Source organism: Manacus vitellinus, unplaced genomic scaffold (genome assembly GCF_001715985.3).
Source record: "Manacus vitellinus isolate BGI_N305 unplaced genomic scaffold, ASM171598v3 scaffold_24_pilon, whole genome shotgun sequence".
Classification (NCBI taxonomy): domain Eukaryota; kingdom Metazoa; phylum Chordata; class Aves; order Passeriformes; family Pipridae; genus Manacus; species Manacus vitellinus.
In genome coordinates this window covers 1,989,182-2,008,549 of record NW_021939798.1, presented here as the reverse complement: position 1 = coordinate 2,008,549, position 19,368 = coordinate 1,989,182, and the positions used below count along the sequence as shown (strand labels likewise).

General features: G+C 44.2%; 1 protein-coding gene across 4 annotated transcripts in view; it reads left to right on the top strand.

Annotated features, from left to right (window-relative positions):
* The window catches only part of MYH10 (myosin heavy chain 10), a 98,944-nt gene that overhangs the window by 30,487 nt on the left and 49,089 nt on the right, over positions 1–19,368 (top strand). For all 4 annotated transcript variants that reach the window (XM_018073217.2, XM_018073220.2, XM_018073218.2 and 1 more), the window contains exons 3-4: positions 2,039–2,066; positions 13,180–13,282. In XM_018073217.2, the coding sequence (XP_017928706.1) occupies positions 2,039–2,066; positions 13,180–13,282 (131 nt within the window). The remainder of the gene's footprint in view (positions 1–2,038; positions 2,067–13,179; positions 13,283–19,368) is intronic.

Here is a 19,368-nt window from a genome sequence, read left to right as displayed (position 1 = left end):
TTAACTTTAAACTCTAGTCATGATACCAACTTGGCATCCATTCAGCAGTTCCTTCTGGAAGAACAAATGGTTCCTACTGTCCTGCGTCACCTTGAGTTTTGCTGCCATGTGGAGTGGTTGTGAAGAGCCTGAGTCACTCTGGTGCCCTGGGAGCAGGGCAGGGGCAGAGCTGTGCCTCTTCTGGCTGTGCTGACAACTGGGCATGCAGGACATCCAGCTGCTGCTGTACTTCTGGGCTTGCTCTGCTGCTGGTACTAAAAAGTTATTTTTGATAGGCCTTGCAAGTCCAGGTGCCAGGTATCAAAAGCAGAACATGAACTCCATAGAGTGTCTCCCTAACATTTCTCTCGTCACACTCCCACTGCTTTTGCCTACTCTCAGCTTTCATTTCTTGCAGTCCCAGGCTTTCCCCTTACTTTTTTTGGTGTGTCTGTAGTGGAGCTGCTGTGCTGTGGGGGGGCTCAGCCTGGAGCAAAGGAGGCTCAGGGGGGACCTTCTGGCTCTGCAACCCCCTGACAGGAGGGGGGAGCCGGGGGGGGTCGGGCTCTGCTCCCAGGGAACAAGGGACAGGAGGAGAGGGAACGGCCTCCAGCTGTGCCAGGGGAGGCTCAGGTTGGACATCAGGAGGAATTTCTCCCTGGAAAGGGTGGTCAGGCCTTGGCAGGGGCTGCCCAGGGAGGTTTGGAGTGCCCAGCCCTGGAGGTGTCCCAGGAAGGCCTGGCCGTGGCACTCAGTGCTCTGGGCTGGGGGACAAGGTGGGGATCAGGCACAGGGGGGACTTGATGATCCTGGAAGTCTTTTCCAGCTTTTATGATTCTGTGATTCTCTGTATTTTTTTAGATGCTATCTCTCTGAAGTTGAAATTCAGCTTCAATGCTAATAGTTACACCATGAACTCAGCTCATCCCGTGGAGGGAGTGACTGGTTTCATACAGCCTGGAAAATTGGCAGGGACTCTGTGTAGTCCTGAGCTTTTTACACATGAGCAAAACAAAGCTTGGTTTTATTTATTATAATACAATTCATTACAAATTACCAATCAGAACAGAAAATGTGTTTGAAGTTCTGAGCTTGCAGGAGACAGTTGTGTTTTCTTGGAGCTGGTGAGAAACAGCTGAAGTGTGTAAAAGCAAGATCTTTGTGATGCAGATTTATGAAAAAGATGTTGAACTCATTGAAAACCTGGCTCAGACAGGGCAGAAAACACCTTTAACTGAAATGCTCTCCTTACTGCAGGTGTATTTGAATGCTTTCACTATAGAATTAATATAGAGTGTGTGGTGCTGAAATATATTCTGGAAAGGCCTTGTAATTCTGAAATGCCCCTTGCAGGGTATAAGTGTCCTCCAGGCAGTTCTCAAAGGTCAGGAGCACAGCAGTGGGTGTCACAGAAGTGCTGAACCACTGCTGCAGCTCTGGGCTCTGTGCAGCCTTTCCCTGCATGTCCTTTGGACGAGGCTTTCATGAATAAGCTAAATTGTGGAGGCACTTCAGGCCTGCATGTTAATGTAAAAAAGAAAACAAAAAGCTGTAGAGTAAAGCACTTGTTTGCTGGGGATGTCAGTGCTCTTTCCAAGTGTCTGGTTGTCAGTGTTCTGTACTTGAAGCTGTTTTTCTCTTCAGTGAAGGTTTTAAATTCTTTGTGCATACAGAATAAGAAATGTTAGGTCAGCTTTGTCTCAAAATACAGTTTAAAAGATTGCAGTGGATTATTATTAATTTTAAGCAAAATTTTGAATTTATGATCTGAAATGGCAGGACTTAGTCCAGCTTTATCTGAAAATATATTTAAAAAGATTGCAATGGGTTATTATTAAATATAACCAGTTTTTAACTTTATTATCTGAAATGGCAGGACTTGTAGGAATGTCTGAGCTGTTGTTTGGGGGATGTGTGTGAGAACTGGGACATGATTAAAATTGCTTTAGAATGTCTTTAGAATTCTTAAACTGAAAAGATGAATTTAAAAAACATTCATTTAAGAGAAACTGTATTGTATAAACAAAAACCTATAACCATGTTTGTTCTTGTTTTGCAGACCGTGAGGACCAATCCATTCTCTGCACGTAAGTGACCACTTTTCATTTGGGCATTTTTGGGAATCTGTGCTGAAAGGGGTCTTTGATACATCTGTGGTAGTCAAAGCTTGGTCTTTAACCTTTACAGGTGGTGGGTAATGATTAAAGATGTGGCAGGAAGTGATATTTAATATGGGGGTATAATCTTTTAATACTGTACTTCACATTATTGCAAGTTTTCTAGGCATGTGCTATTTAAGAAATGCAGTTTAAAAATGTCAGTAAGAGATCTGAATCTGAACCACACAGCTTGAAGTTCACACCTCTGAAATGCTGTGCTGTGACTGCTCAGGGGGATAAAGCCTGAGGGAGACAGGACCCAGAAGTGGGTCTGGAGACCAACAGTCTGCGTTGGATCTGCTGCAGACAGGGGATCTCTGAAGAAGTTGACACTAAGGTTCCCTTTTACCTGAACTTGCCCCACCCAGGAGCAAACTTCTCACCTCAGTTCAAATTTCCCTGGGATCTGGAACTGCAGTGGTTGGGAAGCCAGAATACAAATGCACTTCCAGGTTTATGACACTCCTGAGCTGATCTGTAGGAAACAGGAAGGAGGGTGGGAGAGAAAGATCAAGCAGAAGATCATCAGCACCCCTGGATCCAGTGATGTCCTGTTGGTCCTTCTTCACCCTGGGCTTGGAGATGGGGGTCCTGCAGTTGCTCTTCTGGAGTTACCACCTTTATCCAGTCCGAGTTCTGGGTATCCATGGGGTGGTCACAGATGTCCCCATAACTTGGGGTGCCATGTCTGTCAGCAGTTCTTCCTTTCCCACAGTTTGCCAACGTGGGAATTTTTGTCTGGGTGGATTAACCAGGTTGTGCTGACCAAAGCTACCCTCAGCTAGGCCTGGAATTGGTGTCTTGCTGTTGTAAATGTCTCTCTTCTGTGCGTATCTCAAGTTCCCACTGTGGTGGCTGATCCTCTGGCATGTTTCTTCTGTGGTTTGACAGTGTTTTGAGACAGGCAACTGTGTTCTTCAAGTCCTTCCAGCAGGTGCAGTGCCCTGTGTGCCCTCTGCCTGGGGTGTGTGATCCCCTGGCCCTGCTGTGTGCCAGGACGTGCTTTGGAAGTTGCTTTCTGAAGGAACTCAGTGGTGGATGAATTGCTGGAAGGAGTCCTGGGTTCACTTTCCTTCTTTACATGAAGGGATTCAAATCTCCATCTTCTTCTTCCTGCAGAAGTGCCTTAACTGTCAGAGTCTGTACAAGACTGAAGGTGGATCCTTTCAAGCCAGGCTTTTCTGCACTATGGAGACTATGAATACAAGATTCTCAGGGCCAAGGAAACAGGAGCAAACACAGTTCTGTAGCTAAGATAAAAGTTGATCCAGTTAACACAGGCTTGTCTAGGTCTGTGGTTCCTGCTCTTAGTAGAACTCATCTTTTCCTGGGATGACTATTCCATGTGCAATGTACAAAGCAGCCCTCAAAGCAGGGATGGGATCCCAGGGTGAGAAGAAATGCTTTGTTCTTGTGTGTTTGTGGATGCTTTGACAGTCTTTGCTTGCCCCAGGTGAATTTTTTTGAAGTAGCTTCATGTTTTGTGCCTGTGCATGAACCTTTCCCTCCTTTGTGTGGTCAGCTGAGCCCACAAAGGTTGGAATGACAGTGCTGCAGGATTTGGTGGATGTCTGATCTGTTGAAAGATTGAATAGGCCTTTAAGCTCTCTTGCCTTTGTTTTTATTATTACCTCAGCTCTCAGGTTACCATAAGCTTTTGATCCTGCTGTGCTGAACAGATAATTGACCCCTGTTTTGTATCTGGTTCAGCACAGTCCAGTATGGAATTTGTGGATCTTCTGCTGGGTTCCACATCTTGGCTGGGCTTGCTTGGCAGAGGAGCTTGAGTCCAGATGGTGGGAGGTGGGGATGGACACAGATCCTTACAGCCAGACCTCAGGAGGACGTGATCACATCCAGTATGGAAGTCTGGAGCTGCTGGGGACTGCTCTGAGTGCATCCCAATATTAAGACCCTCAGAGATGGCCTTGAGGACATCTCTTCTGTTGGACATGGGAAAATCTTGGTGACAAATCTACTCCATGTAAAATTCCAGAATCTGGTGCTAAGAAGTTTCATCACTGGCTTGGAAGCATATCCCAACCCTGGGTATTGAAAGTGTTAGTCCCATGACATGAGTTTCACCACCTTTAATTCAGTGCCTTGGTTGTATCAGTCTTAAAGCTCCACACAACAGAAGTGTGGCAGCCTTAATAAATCTGAGTTTCTGAGCACAGATTCCAGGCTCTGTTGCTGTCCTACAGCTCTACCTGGTGTTTCTTGCTGAAGTACTTACACAGCAGCATAAATTCAAAAGACCAACGTCACTGAACGCAGTTCACAAGAAAATATGTATTTCCTCCATAATGGGGACATATCTGTGGCCTCAGGATTATAAAAGGTAAGGCATTGTATGTCCAAATTGGATGTACAGTGTGGGTCTTGCCTTGTCAGAATGTGAGACACATGAGGTGATAGATGGTGGAATCCAAGGTGTTTCTGTCATCTTGGGAGTTGTACACCAGAGTTCCACCATAGCCCAGGAGACCTTGCTCACACTGTCTGATGAGCAACACCATTTACATGCTGAGTACAAAAAAGGATAGTAGAGGCTGCCAGGTTAATAAACACTTTCCTCTTAAAATAGGTTTCTCTTAGACTGCTTTCCAGCTCTGTGTTCAAAAGAAGTGCCATCAAACCCATTTGTACTTCCCTGTATGTCCCTTTTGAACAGATAAAGCCAGCTCTCTTCTGTGGCACTGTCCCAAAGAGTGTTTCCCCCGTGGACTTCATGGGAGAGCCCTATTATTTTGCAGCTCTGCACTCTAAACTGATGTTTGGGATGTTAAATCCGCTCCATGAATGGGACAAGGCCATGGCAAACTCTCTACCTCCAGAAGGAGGTCCCATGTTTTGACCAGGAATCCTGTTTCTCTGTTTTGGCCTGTGTCCAGGACTCCTGTTGCATTGCTGATTCTGGGGAAGAGGTAAACTCTGTGTTTCCCCTCCTGCCACTGGTTTTACAGGTCTTAGACTAAGGCAGAAATAAATAAGGTGGAAGGAGTGTGTCTTAACCACACCGGAGGTGGTTTCAGAAACTCCTTTGGCAGTTCATAAAAGGCTTGACACATCTTCTCATCCCAAACTTGCTGTCTCAGGACCTGGGTCACCTGGTTGACCCTGATCTTTAGTAAAGCTGGAAGTCCTCAGAGTACTTTTTAATTTCTCCAGCAGGAGTGGTTCAAACTGGTGGGAGAGAAAACAGCCCTTGCCTTGTGCACTGGGATGAGGACAGTTGTGGTGTGCCTGTCACTTCCCTGTCTCCAACTGCCTTGACCATAAATTGTCTGGAGAGGAGTCTCTCCCACGGCTTGCTGAAGGTCCATCTGGGCAGCACCTTCACCTCTCTAGTTGATGAAGTTTCCTGGGATTTTACCTTCCATGGCCTTTAGAGGAGGGGCCAGATCAGTTCTCCAGTGACAGTATTTGAACACCACTTTCCCAGTTCTCTGGATCCAACCACCCTTTCTTCTTGACAGCCAGGAGTGCTGCTCTTGAGGGTGTTCTTAGTGTAGGATTGGTGCTGTGTTGGGCCTTTGGGTTTGGTTTCAGTTCTTCCTCTTCAAGGACCGTCTCTGCATGTTCTCCACCTGCCTTCCTTTGGTTCCAGCTGGGTGAATGTCCAATCCATTCGTACTTACCTTGGAAAACCTTTAAACTCTCTTGCCTTCAATTTTGTTATTGCCTAACCTGCAAGATAACTGTGAACTCGATCCTTCTGAACTCACTAAACAACTGAATCCTGATTTATATTTGGTACACATGATATTTTCTTATCCTAGGCATGAAAATGCAGTTACATCTGGGGTTGAGGCAGATTCATTGTCTTGACCTGTGCAGATCTTTAGGAAATACCAGCCTGTTTCCCCCAAAAGGCCTGCAGTTACTTTGCTTCAGTCTAGTAAATATTAGCTCTGTGAAGAAGGTGTGTGCAGGTGGATCTTTCTGAGGAATACAGTTTGCTCAGAGTTATCTTAATTTTTTTCTCACCAAGAGAGCTGTGCTGAAGAATAACCTGTATTTCACTGCGATGCTGCAGATACAGGATTCCTCTTAATGCCCTGTTGGAGTGGGCTGACCTTGGGGGATGGTTCTCCAAGCATGTCTCTCATCACATCTCATTGCTTTGAAGGCAGTGGGTTTACCTGGAGGTTTCCTGTCTCACCTGCTGATGTTCCATGAAGAGTTTTGCATGAACTGGTGGTCTTAAAGTTAGTAATATTTTCTCAAAGTCAAACATACCGGGAAGGAAAAAAACCCCACCAAACTACCTGCTGTGTTCTCTGGCTGCTTGTCTGAGCAGAACACCCTGTCCTGGCATGGGGGGTGGTTCTCCAGGAGGGCACTGCTGGCATTGCCAGCTGATGTGGCTGTGCTGAGCTCTCCAGTCCACTCCTGATGACAGATGACTTCCTGCTCTTGCTGCAGACATGAGGCATCTCTGAACACAAAATAGTGTGCTGTCTTCCTCTCTTAGTTACCTTCTGTTCTCTTCCCTTTCCACTCCCCACCTTTTAGGAAGCCAAATATAGACAATTGTGTTGTTGCAGAGGCTGCAGGGCTTTATTCAGAGTTACTGGTGTGGTCTCTGTTGTTTCATTGTGGCACCTCCTTCCCCATCTGTTTGTGTAAGTTGGTGAGTACCTGAGCGCAGGGATGGAGTTTGTAGGAGAAACTTCTTGTTTAAATTACTTATTATAGAAAGGCTTTTTTCAGAGTGAACCAGAAGTCCTTCTCCCACATGCAGAAGGACTCTGCTGCTCCATGGTGTCACCCTGATTTCCTCAGGTGGTGATGGGATTCCTTATGTGCCCTTTGGCATTCACCCACTGCAAACCCCAAATATGTGCAGAGGCACACACCCCTACAGCTCCTGAATCGACTGGACAATCTATCACATGGGTGAAAGCCAGATTATTGCCTGGCTAATGATGAGATGGGAGGAGCTGAACAAACAGTAATGGTGGGAATTTCTGTTCAGCTTTGAAGTTGGATGGTTTAATCTTGGGCTTTAACCACTAACACATGGTTAGAAAGGTTGCTGGAGCTCTCTTCTGCTTTGTAGTTTAGTTCATCAAGCTTTTCAATGAAAAGCAAACGAGCAGCCCTTAAAACCAGCACTTCTCCAGGGAGCTGGACTTAACCAGCTTCCTTCTCATCACTCCCCCTTGACTGGAGTGCAAATGGAAGTTTATTTTGGATCTTGTGTCTGTAAATTCTTAGTTTGCTGAAAAGAAAGGACAATATATGTAGTTCCAGCAACTTAATGTTCCTGAGAGCTTATAGGTAATATAATATGTTGTATATTATATATATATACATATATATATAATAAGTAGCTTTCAGCCTGTGTTAGCCCAGCATCCATAAGTGATGCCTTACAGAAAGTGGTGCCAACATTGCAGTGTGCACGTCTTCCTGCACATTTTCCCATTTTTGTGGTATGTGAAGCTGTTCTGGAGAGACTTTGAGGCTTTGTTTTCTTGGAGAAGCTGCAGCTGCTGACGTTTTGCTAAGTTTTGGTGTTTCTCTCTGTTGTTGCTGCCTGTTTAGTGCTCGCTGGCCATGCCAGGCTGCTGGAGGCTGATGACCAAGATGAAGAAATTTGTGTTGTGGTAGCGAAGAATCTGAGAAATATTCCAACCTCCCCTGGCTTCAGGCGACTCTTGGGAAGTCAGCTGTGAAAATGTGCTGCTCTGCACTTTTTGCAGTTAATGTGTTTCTGAAGTGAAGGATCTTACCACAGACTTCTGGTATTCTCAGAACTGATAAATAGGCATTTAGCAAGATGCTTGCAGCCCCACAAGGATATCTAATCTGAATTGGCTTCTGTAGGAGTGGTGGGGTGTGGAGGGAATAGAGGCTGCTTATTACAGGACAACAGCAGCAAATACCAAGCATTTTTGTATACAACCTCTGGCTGGAGTCCAGCTTGTAACATTCCCTGGGCAAGTGGTGTTGAGATGATGAGAAGCATCAAGAGGGAAAGGAAGCAGCTCTGAAGCAGCCACGTAAATAGTAAAGCCAATTAATGACTCTTCTCCAAACTATCAGTTATACCTCTTGCAGAAAATAAGGCAGGTGATTAAAATGGCCTTTTAATTACAGGTCTTGCCTGTAAATATCTGTTAATTTGTAGCTGGCAGATGATCTGCTCAGTTGTGTCTGAGAATAAGTGTCTCCTCTGTTCTTTGCAACTGCTGTTGTGAGAGGGACAAAAGCCCATTGTTGGGGCTCTTACATACGCAGTTACTTTCTCCTACAGACAATTTAAGTGCATATTTCCATGGTCGGGGCCTTGGGTAAGTGACTGCTTTAAATGGAAGCTGTGAGTGGCAGCTTGGGTTCTTGTGTCCTGGGAATTTGGCACTGAGAACTTGCCCAGGTGTCAAGGGAGCGGTGCCACTTCTTCACAGGAGGACCTTCTGCTTCCAGATGAACTTCCCAGCCCAGAGCTTGTTCCTGATCAGGAAGGAGAGAACTAGACTGAAACTCCTAGGGCAGGGAAAGGGTTTGAGTGAACCAGGCCCCCAGCATGTGAAATCTGGGTTATTTGGGTTAGTTTTCAGTGATTGAAATCACAGAGATGATCTGTGGTGGGACAGATGGCACCAACTGCTTCTGACCATCCTCCTTCATCCTACGTGCTTATCCTCCCAAATACTGTTAGTCAGCAGCAGGCTGAGCACAGGTAGCAAGGGAAAGAAAAGCCTGTCTTTGAATTTCAGAGTTTCTTTGGAACTGTGTGGCTTTGTGCCCTCCTGTCCCGTGTCACTCACAGCACTACACTCTGTACCTGCTGGGAACCTCCTGCCCTGCCCATGGAATTAGTGGCTCTCTGGGTGGGGGTGGAAGGAGGCCTGTCTGTGCAGTGGCACTTCAGTGAGCAACTTTGGACTCATTTGACTTCCCTAAAATCCATCAACTCGTTTGCCAGGTCAGGAGGAGATGGTGGCATTGCCTGCCCTGCCAGGTGCTGTCACTGTCACAAGGTGTGTAAATGCTTCAAACCCCCTTGGCAATAAGGAAAGCAGCTGTTTCACTGCTGTTTTCCTTCAGAAGCACTGTTTCCTCCCAGAATAGGTCTTTCCCAAACAGGTACTTGACCTGTTTCTGGAGTAATAACTGCCATTATAAGTGGGTCGTGTGGGAAGAGTGTTCTCCAGGAATTTGGAAGACCAGCTTCCATTCCTGCTTCCTGCCTCTTTGCTTTATGAATTGTGAGTTGTCTCCCAGTATGTTTTGCCTGTTTTCCAGGTGAGAGTCTGTTCAGCAGTGGAAGTGCCTTTTGTACAAAGATTTGGGCTCAAGTTGCTCAGGGAAAAAACTGCAGCTGGTTGAGTCAGTCACTAGTTTTTGGTAACCAAATTGTAGCTGGGATGGATTTGCCTGAAGACTTGGCTTTGCTGAAAATGGCACTCCAGCTTTACATGCAATGAATTTAAAACCATGTTAAACTTTAAAGTGCTCATGCTGGCTAAGCTTTTCCTCTTTTAAATGTGCATGGAGCTGCTTCAAAGCAGAAGCTGCTCCAGGGAAAAGCATGACTTGAGATGCTGCATACATTTACCAGGACTGTCGGACTCTCTTTGACCTGTCCCTGTTTCCAAGGGAGAGATCCCTCAGTTAATTGATGGAATAACCTTATGCCTCCAACTGGAGGCTATGGCTCAGGATGGTTTGCTTTTTTGGGAGCACTGTTTGTACAGCCCATGGCTGGAGCTCAGAGAGTGTTTCAATTCAGTCTCGTTTCTGATCCTACAAGTAGTGGAGCTGAGGCTGAAATGAAGAAGGTGAAATAATGACCCTGTTGAAATCATTAGCAGAGCTGCCACTGACTGAGGGAAGGCTTTAGTTGTTTAATTTATGGCAACATATTGAGTTGTATTAAAACAAGGTTTTGAAACACTTAAGCTTTAGCTCTGTGATACCATCCCCTTTCCATAAATATTGTACATGGTGTTGCTGAGAGTTTACCTTTTTTGGGCAGGTTGATAGAGGTAGAAGATTTTCATTTATTTTTATAATCTATGTGTTTGCACTCCTGGGAAAGAACCAAAATATGCAGATGTCATTATTCCTATAAATGCAAAGGACTTTATCCTAAATCTTCTAATTCTTTTGTAGGATATGACAGCAGAGCTTTCTGACACTGTGCTGCAGGAAATATTTGGCATATTTGTAAGCTCCAGGGAGCAGAACTGGGATGATAACATCCCTTAGTGTTGCTTTTGAATAAGAACTTGCTAAAGGGCTTTCTCTAAAAAACTAAAGGCTTTTTAGCAGAAGGAATGTATTGCAAGGTTCTGCCCTTCCTGTGCTTGTGCAGCTTTACTGGTGTGTTCACAGGAGCCTCTTCCAAAACCCTGTGCTGCCCTTTCCCAAAGTCAACATCTGGGCTGTATTTGTTGTACCACCTTCTCCTCACTGCACATGTAAATTTTCCTCCTTTAAAAATTTAATAAACTTTTTTGAAAATAAATAAAAATTAAATTTTAAATAGAAATATTTTTCCCTCCTTCAAAATTTAATAAACTTTCTTCTTGTAATTTGACATTAAAGATTATTTCTCTAGTTTTAAAGGCACAGCTAATAATGTGTTCCCAAGCTCTGCTGACAATAAGAACAAATTGTATTGTTTTAAAATGTAAATGTATATTTTGCTGTACTTCTTTTCTTAATTCTCTTACCTGCTGGAATAGTTTTAACATTAGCATATTTTAATACACATCCAGAAACAGGCAAAGCTGCTTTTATTATTGCTCGTGGTCATGAATTATGTTAATGGCAGCATTGCAGTAAAAGGGAAATGAGAAATAAAGACTTGAGTAGCAAGAATTGACATCTGATGGTTTGGGGTGTGTTTTCTTCTTGTCAGTGTTCACATTTGTGTTGTATGTGGAGACTCTGGGCTGGGTAGAAATGGGATTTTTCATTAAGTCAAAGGGTGTTGTTCCACTTGTAGTGGTCCCCAAGTACAGCCAGTTTCTGTGTTGCATATTGATGGTATCTTGGCAGAAAGGAAACCCAGTTATCCATTAGCAAACTCTGAGTAATCTCCTTTCCAACCAGCTTTTCAGGTAGAACCTTCCAAGTTTTTCCATGCACTGAGCAAAGCCAGCCCAGCCGACGAGTTCCAAGGGAACTCCCCCTTGTCTCTGGAAAGCTTGGAGTGATTGAGTACAGTGACCTCTAATCTTTCATATTCTCTGTTATTTTTCAATGATTGGGAGGAAAAGTGGAACCAAAGTGGTTTTAGGCTGCTGTAGTTGTTTCTGAGGAGCAGATGCCACCAACAGAAGTGTCAACCCTTGGTTACCCCTCTCTTGTTGGAGGCCACAGTCCGGTAACTGAGGCTGTGCAATATCCCCCAATATCTTTGCAGAATTATTCGTCCACTTTTTTCAGTTAAAGACTTCTTCCAGCAAAACCTGGGGGCTGCTGCTGTTCTCCAGGTCAGACAGAGGCTGTTTTACCTTGTGAGGAATGCAGTGAACTGCTGTGAATGAAAGAGCTGCTTCAACACCTGTCACTTCTTGCTCCTGGATAGAGAAATGGCCATCCTGCTGCCCCGGTCACCTCTGCTGGGGCCATTCTCCTGTGGGGTTTCCATGATTTAAAAGTGTTGGAAGGTGAGAAGAAATGAGTGTTTGAGCCCATTCTCTTTGAAAATCTGGGGTAATATCAATATCCTTTCTGTAAATGCAGAGGTAAAATTTCAAGTGCTGTATCGTCTCATTTTTGCAGCTGTTGAGTGTAGTGTGAGGATGGTGCTAAGCTCTTACCTGATCAAGAAGTGCAGGTCTGAAGGTACTAAATCCCTAAGCAAATGCAGATCAGCTACAAAACTGGGGTGTACAGCATGCTGGAGGAAAGTATTTATGAAGACTGCAAAAGAAAGTGCTTTAATTCCCCTGGTAAATGAAGATTTCCATTCTAAGTAGCTTAGTGGAGAAATACCCAAGCACAGAGAGTATGTGCTTGTCATTCTTAAAAAGGAGGAGTTGGCTTCCAAACTGTTAATTTCTGAACAACTCCTGAATGACAGGAGTGCTTTCACTCTTCCCATGCAAATTCCCATAATAAGATCCTTTTTAGCTTCCCACACCTCCGAGTTGCTCGTGGCAGTCCCTGTCTCCCTGGAAATGGCTCCTTTTTCCCTGGTTTACAGCCTTTGACTCATGCCTAAGTCAGGCCTGAATCCCTTTGGGCTGTGGATTTGTCTGAAGAGCAGACCTAGGTTAAAAAAAAACAAACCCAAACTGTGATTTTTAGGGCTGTAGTAACATCATTTGTGATGGCAGGGATGTGAACTTGGTCACATTATCACAATTCTCCTGTAAACCTCACAATAAACTCTGTCTAAACATATTCTGCCTTCAGTCCACCTCTGGCTTAACAATGAGATGTGCATTTGCTGTCCTTGTTATCTGTGAACTCTCCCACTCTGCACTGATAAATTTATTTCTTAATGAATTCATGTAGCCCTGTGGCCTTAAATATATTTTTAACCTTGTGAAGAGACTGAGTGGAAAGAATCTGCTTGTTTAAAGTGTATTTTACTGCACTGTGAAACTCCTAAAGGTACAGAGTGTTTCCATCAACTTGGTAATTCCCATAACCAAATCCTGGAATATTAAAATATAATAAAATTATGCTAAATATAAATGTGTATATATGTCATGATTTAAAAATATAGATGTATCTGCACCCTGAAAAATTGTGTCTACGGTGGTCAAGGCAGGGGGCAAGTGTTTCATGTTCCTTTGGCATAAAGCCAAAAGCTCTTAATCAAACTGATGGTCCACGTTGTATCAACATCTCGGAGCTACAGAGATCTTTAGGGTGAAGAAAGTATTTTAAACAAATACCTTGTAGGATTTGTTTAAAATCCCTGCAACTGCAGTTTGGTTTTAGGTGGTTAGTGAAGGTCTGTTGCATAGTTAAAGCCATAAATGGAATGAACTGAGGCTGCTGTAAACAGAGGGTTGAGAAGTTGTTGAAAATGAATTTTGAGGGAAATGTCTGAAATGTTTTGCAGGGGTGAATCTGGTGCCGGGAAGACTGAGAACACTAAGAAGGTCATTCAGTACCTTGCTCATGTTGCTTCCTCCCATAAAGGAAGAAAGGACCATAATATTCCTGTAAGTTGGGATATTTTCTCGATTTTTTTTTTTAATTGCTTTTTTTGAAAACTACCGTCTTTGCATTAAAAAAACATGATTTTTTAATTAAACTGTAATATATAATCCATGTAACTCTGTCTCAACCATTATTTTCTCTCTTTAGCAGTGGCTGAATTGAGCAGTTACATTAAAATTTCCAGTCCATGTCAGCTGTTAAATTTATGTTGTAAAATTAAAGGCTTTATGCAAATGGTAGTAAAGTTTTCTGATGTAGCAAACCCCAGTTTTCCAAGAATTCAATTAAACTTGGGCAATTCTTAGTGAATTTAGTTCCCACTGGATGCAGTTTGTGGTACTACATTGATGAACAAGTTTTTTGTTCTTTGAAAAATTAACTTGCAAATGGGAAAAATTAACTTGTAACTGGGAAAAATCATCAAACTTGAAAACTGCTGTAGATTTGCTATATCTAGAAGTCAGCATCTAATAAAAAGCTCAGATTTTATTACACTACAAACAGAGAGTATACATTTTTATGTCAGAGAATATTGAATTTTTTAGTAACTTGAAACCAACTCTGATTTATGTAGAATTTTCTTCAGTTTTCCTGCCAGGCTTCAACGTTTGCACTGAATTTTTGGTAATTCTTTGCTTTATAAGAATATGAATGGGTTTGAATATCTGTTGTTGGATCTCTTTGCAGTGAAATCCTAATTCAGCTTTGCTACAAGCAAACAGCTTGATGGAGTCAGTGCTGGTTTTCCAGCAGTAATGCAGGTGTTTGTGTGGGTGGAACCTTCAAACTCCATCAGCTGACTTAGGGAATCAGAGAAAAGACCTTCAAAATCAAGTCCAACCTTTGACCAGTCCCACCATTCCCACCAAACCATATCACGAAGTGCCACATCCACTTGTTTTCTCAGCACCTCCAGGGCTGGGGCCTCCACCACCTCCCTGGGCAGCCCCTGCCAATGTTTGACCACTCTTTCAGTGGAGAAATTTTTCCCAATATCCAACAGGAACCTCCTCTAGCACAACTTGAGGCCTTTTCCCCTTGTAGCTGCAACAGCTTTTAATGCACAGCACTTAATGCCGAGACATTCTTGAATGTGTCAAGACTCAAAACTCCTGGGAGAACAGGAGATGACTTTTGAGAAGTCTGTGAAGGGGAAAAAAAAAAAAGGCAAGGATTTGAAGTGGGAGAAAAGGAAAGGTTGCAGGTGAATCTGGAGAAATCTCATGAAGTGTGTGGGGAAACTTGAGTCTTTGCTTTAATCAAGAGCAAGTAACACAGGCCTGTGCATTGATACTTGTTCAAACTGGTGCTGGTTTATCGCACAGAAAAGATCAAAATTGGTCTTTCTAAGTATTTCCTGAGCAGTCTGAGTGTGCTGCAGTTGTATGGGGGGGTTCCAGGCCTCACAAGGAGGTTCCTTAGGAGTGTCAGCAGCATTAAGTGTGTTCATGGCACTGTCGGGTGTGCTGGGAGGGCACGTGGCTCTGGGGGACACTATCTGGGACATCATCCAGCAGGAGTTCTGTGTAGTATTTGATTTCTGAATATTCCTAGCTTTATCACTTCACAGCCTTGAACAAACCCAGTATTTTTTCAATTTCTACAGAAGTAAAATTGCCAACAGGCTTCTGGAGAGAAGGGAATTGTGCACTTTTGTGCTGAGTCCTTCTCAATATACTATTGACAACTTGGAATAGCTCGGGCTGGAAGACACTTCTGGAAACCTCTTGTCCAGACACCTTTCAAAATGTGCCTTCCTTCAAAGTGAGGTTACAGTGTCCAGGCCTTGTAAAGCTGAGTTTAGCTCATCTAAATCTTGAGGGATGGAGATTAAACAACTTCTCTGTGAGCCTGTTCTGGTGCTTCACCACCCGAAGCCCTCTTTGTACCCTGAGTGTGTTTGGCCTTCCCTGTGCTGTGCCAGGAGTATCCCCTGAGAGATTCGTCATCACAACAATTCCTGTGGCCACTCACTGGGTTTGGTGGCTCAAAATAATGTCCATAAAAAGTCCATTTGGCTTCAAATGGAGCAAGTTTCCTCCATTGTCTGTGTGGCTGCAGAAATGGTATGAAGTGAAGGCACAGAAAAGATGGAAATGGGATGGAAAACGTCAGTGAAGGGCAGGATGAGTTGCCCTTTTCAATGCAGTGTTGGCTGATTCCATGTAAATCTCTGGTTAAACTGCAGCTTAATTTTCTACTGACCAGTGGGATCAGATGGGGTGGTGGTGGTCATCTCAAAAGATAGATTTTATAATCAGCTGCTTCACAAACCATTGACTATTGTGATGAAGACTAGAAAAGTTCTTAAAACACAGTTTAGACACACAGAAAGAATAGGGTGGTGTCCTGAATAAAAGTGTGATACTTGGATTGTGCATTTCATTCAAGGCAGTGAGCACTGAACTAAGCATATATCCATGAAAAATGCAGGATATCTGTGTAAACAAACCACTTTTGAAAGTAGAAATGAGTGTGCCTAGTTCTGTAACAACTAGTTTTTATTTATATATTGCAAATAACGAATGTCTAACCTGCACAGCTCACACTGGAAAGTGTCAGAATAGGGGTGTGAGGTGCAGCCCTAATTTGTTCCTGTTTCCTAATTTGCATATTCATTAGAGAGCTATAGAGGCTGGTGGTGATCCACTGTCCCCATGTGTACAACTGTGCATTATCCTGTGCACAGGAAGATGCTAAACAGGCTTGTTAAATTAATCCCTGACTGGCAGTCTGTGTGTACCCATCCTGTTACAGATAATTATCAGTGTCATGCATATTTCTGAGACTGTTTGAATGCCACATTGATTAGGTTTTTTTAAAGCAGCAATTTGTATGCTAAGTCTAGGGTTAAATTTGTTTTCCCTGGCAGTGCTGTAAAAGTCTAACAAGCAAATGTAGCCCCAGTGTGACACCTGCGAGCAGCACTGATGTTCTGCCGTGTCACAGGTGCTCCCCAGGGACATTTTCCAGTGGGATGGTGGGGGAATGCTCAGCCTGTGTGAGGAGTCTCGTGTGGGAGCTCTGCCCATCTCCTGGACAGCCTCATTCCTCATCCATGAGGCTTTTCTTTCCCAGCAGCTCTTTGTTCCCCTTGGAATGTCATCCCTGGTCAGGTGGGGAATCAAGCCAATAACACATGGTAGCCACAGGAGCTGGAATTACAGTGCTGGGCAGCCTTAAAACTGATGATTCCTAATGTTTGAGTGTTGAATCTGTGGCCCCAGTGTCTCATTTCCTGTCTAATCCCAAGATGTTGTCCTGGGCACTGCTCTCGGAAGTGTGGGGAGGTGCTGCTGGGGGTAAAAATGTAGAGGAGAAACTTTAGTAATTGTGGGATTTGGCAGAGCCAGGTGAGACTGCAGTAATTCCTGAAATTGGGAATAGGGGCTGGGCTTTCTAGAGCCAAGCAGTGGAGGGGAGGGAGAAGTGCTTGGCTGTGAGTTCTGAACATGAGCTGTTCTAAAGACCGAAGGTGGGGGAAGGTAAACCTGAATTCTTGGCTGCTGTGTGTTTGGTTGAGTGGCAGAACTGGCACAGGGACAGTCCCTGGTGGGTAACAAGGGATGGAAGATGGAAGGTGTCTGTTGGAAATAACTGAAAGTTTCACATCCAGCAAATTTGAGTTCTGAAGAATTTGAGGGGTTGAGGTGGTAACTAGTAAAGCTGAATTTTTGCCAGTAAAGCTGAATATTTTGCCTGCACCAAGGGGACTGTGTTTTATTCAGTTGTTAATGTGCCACATGTGGACCAGCTTTGTAAAGACCAGCACTGAGCTTTAGCTCAGGCACCTCAGCCCAGAGCTGACCCACAGTGGTGTCTGCTGGGCTGCTCAGCTGTCCCAGGCTCCTTGGCCAGGCAGGAGCCTCCCTCACCTTCACTCCCAAGGATTCCTCAGGAGGCTCAGGAGCTGTGGAGGGAGGACATGTAGAATTAAAGGAGAGGAGAGAAAAGGCCAGGTACTTGGTGAGTACGGGGAGAGGAGGGTCATGTGTCTGCAGAGGGATTTGGACACACTGGGCACAGGGAGAAGGGAGGAAAAAGGCTTCTGAACTTAGTTTTGTGGCTCATCAATGCCCTGTGTAGTAAGAAAGGCAGGAATGAGAGAAAAGAGGAATAAAAGTGTGTTAAAGCATGTGTTAGTGTCGCTTTAATGTGGCCAAGAAGTGTCTAAATTCTGGGTTCTGCTTTAGTTTACAAACTTTGTGGGTTTGGATGGAGAGGGAAGTCAGTGCAAAATATAGAAATAATAATAATAATAATAATAAGGGAATTGCATACATGGTTTTCCAAAAGAAGTGCTGGTTGTCCCCTGCTGCCCAGGGACTGCCATGACCTTGCATGTTGTGGAGGCTGGGTGAGTTTGGGGGATGCCCTTTTGCTGCTCCTCTGGGCTGTGGAGGTACCTGGGCCCTATTCATGGCCAAATACATGAAAACAGCAGAAGTTTTCATTTGTGGGAGTGTGTGGAGTTGTTAAATTCTATAAATAACTTCATCCATGTGCCAGTGCTGTCTGCACTGCCAGTTTTCCTGGTTCCCTGTGCCCCTGGTGTGGATGAATGGAACCAGACTTCAGTTTGACTCATAGAATTATGGAATGGGTTGGATTGGGAGGGACCTTAAAACTCACCCTGTCCCACCCCCTGCCATGGGCAGGGACACCTTCCACCAGCCCAGGTTGCTCCAAACCCCGTCCAACCTGGCCTTGGACACTGCCAGGGATGGAGCAGCCACAGCTTCTCTGGGCAACCTGTGCCAGGGCCTCCCCACCCTCCCAGGGAGGAATTTCTTCCTAATATTCAACCTATCCCTGCCCTCTGTCAGTGGGAAGCCATTCCCTCTTGTCCTGTCACTGCAGGCCCTTGCCTAAAGTCCCTCTCCAGCTCTGCTGGGGCCCCTTTAGGCCCTGGAAGGGGCTCTCAGGTCTCTCCAAAACCTTCCCATCCCAAATTGCCTCTACTTTCACTAAAATCCAGCTTTCACTTTGGTGCTATTTTAAACTGTAGAAGTAATTACTGGTGCTTTCAGGTTAATGATTCCTTCCAGTGGCTGTGTTTGCCTTGGTAGCTGAAATGCTAAATTGTTTAATTTGTTTTATTAATTTCTAAAGAAACAAAATTAGTTTTGAAGGACAGAATCATGGGTAGACTCACTCAGGCTGAAGCTCCCCTTGGTGGGAGTTTCCCAGGGGAGCTTTAACTGCCCTGATTTAACCACAGAGAGTTAAACACGTGTCTGACTGTGCTCAGTTCTGTTTCTAGTGAGGACAGGAATGGACACCCTGAGAGTGCAGCTCATCTTCTCTGAAGATAAGCAAACAAAATGCCTCTGAGGCTCCTGGGTGTGCTCCTGTAAGTCCAGGAGTGGTGGTTCCACACTGAAATCCTGAACCTTCCTTAGCTGCCCAGGTTGTTTTCCTGGCAGGAATGGTACAGCTTTGAAAATTCACATGACTTACCTGAACAAGCCAAACCTTTGCCAGCTGCTTTACAGACCTCTGTCAAAATTGGCTATTCTGCACTAAGCCAGTGCTGGTTGTTTAAAATAAGAATCATTATTCTTAAAATAAGAATCTGGCTTGGTATAAAAATTCCTTGTTTTGTGTGTTTCTTCACAGTATTTGCCCCTGGGCTCCTGATATGAAGCTCAAGATTATTAAACTTGCAGTCTGAGCCAGGGAAATAATAATGGAATTGAAAATTTCTGCAGAAAATGTGCAAATTTGTATTTTTAGGGCATTTTATTTTATTATGTTCATGTTCCCTTTGACCTTCTTGCTGGCAAAATTAGAAGGTCTTCCAGTTCCTTAAGGTTCTGCTCATGTGGAATTAAAGAAACAAAGCTTTTGTCTTGACTGTGGGTTTGCATTTCTTAAAAACTTGTAGTACATTGCAAAGCTCTTTAAGTGTTGCTTCCCTCTCTGTTCTCTCATAACCTCTGTGACTGTTGAAGGATAATGTTCATCTCATCCATACAAACCCCCTTGCAGTGCCCAGGGCTGAGGAGAAAGCCACTTAATGCTGAGCTTAATTTTTTTGCTGTTGTTTGGCAAGACTGGAAGGCTGTGCCCAAGTAAAGAAACTTTT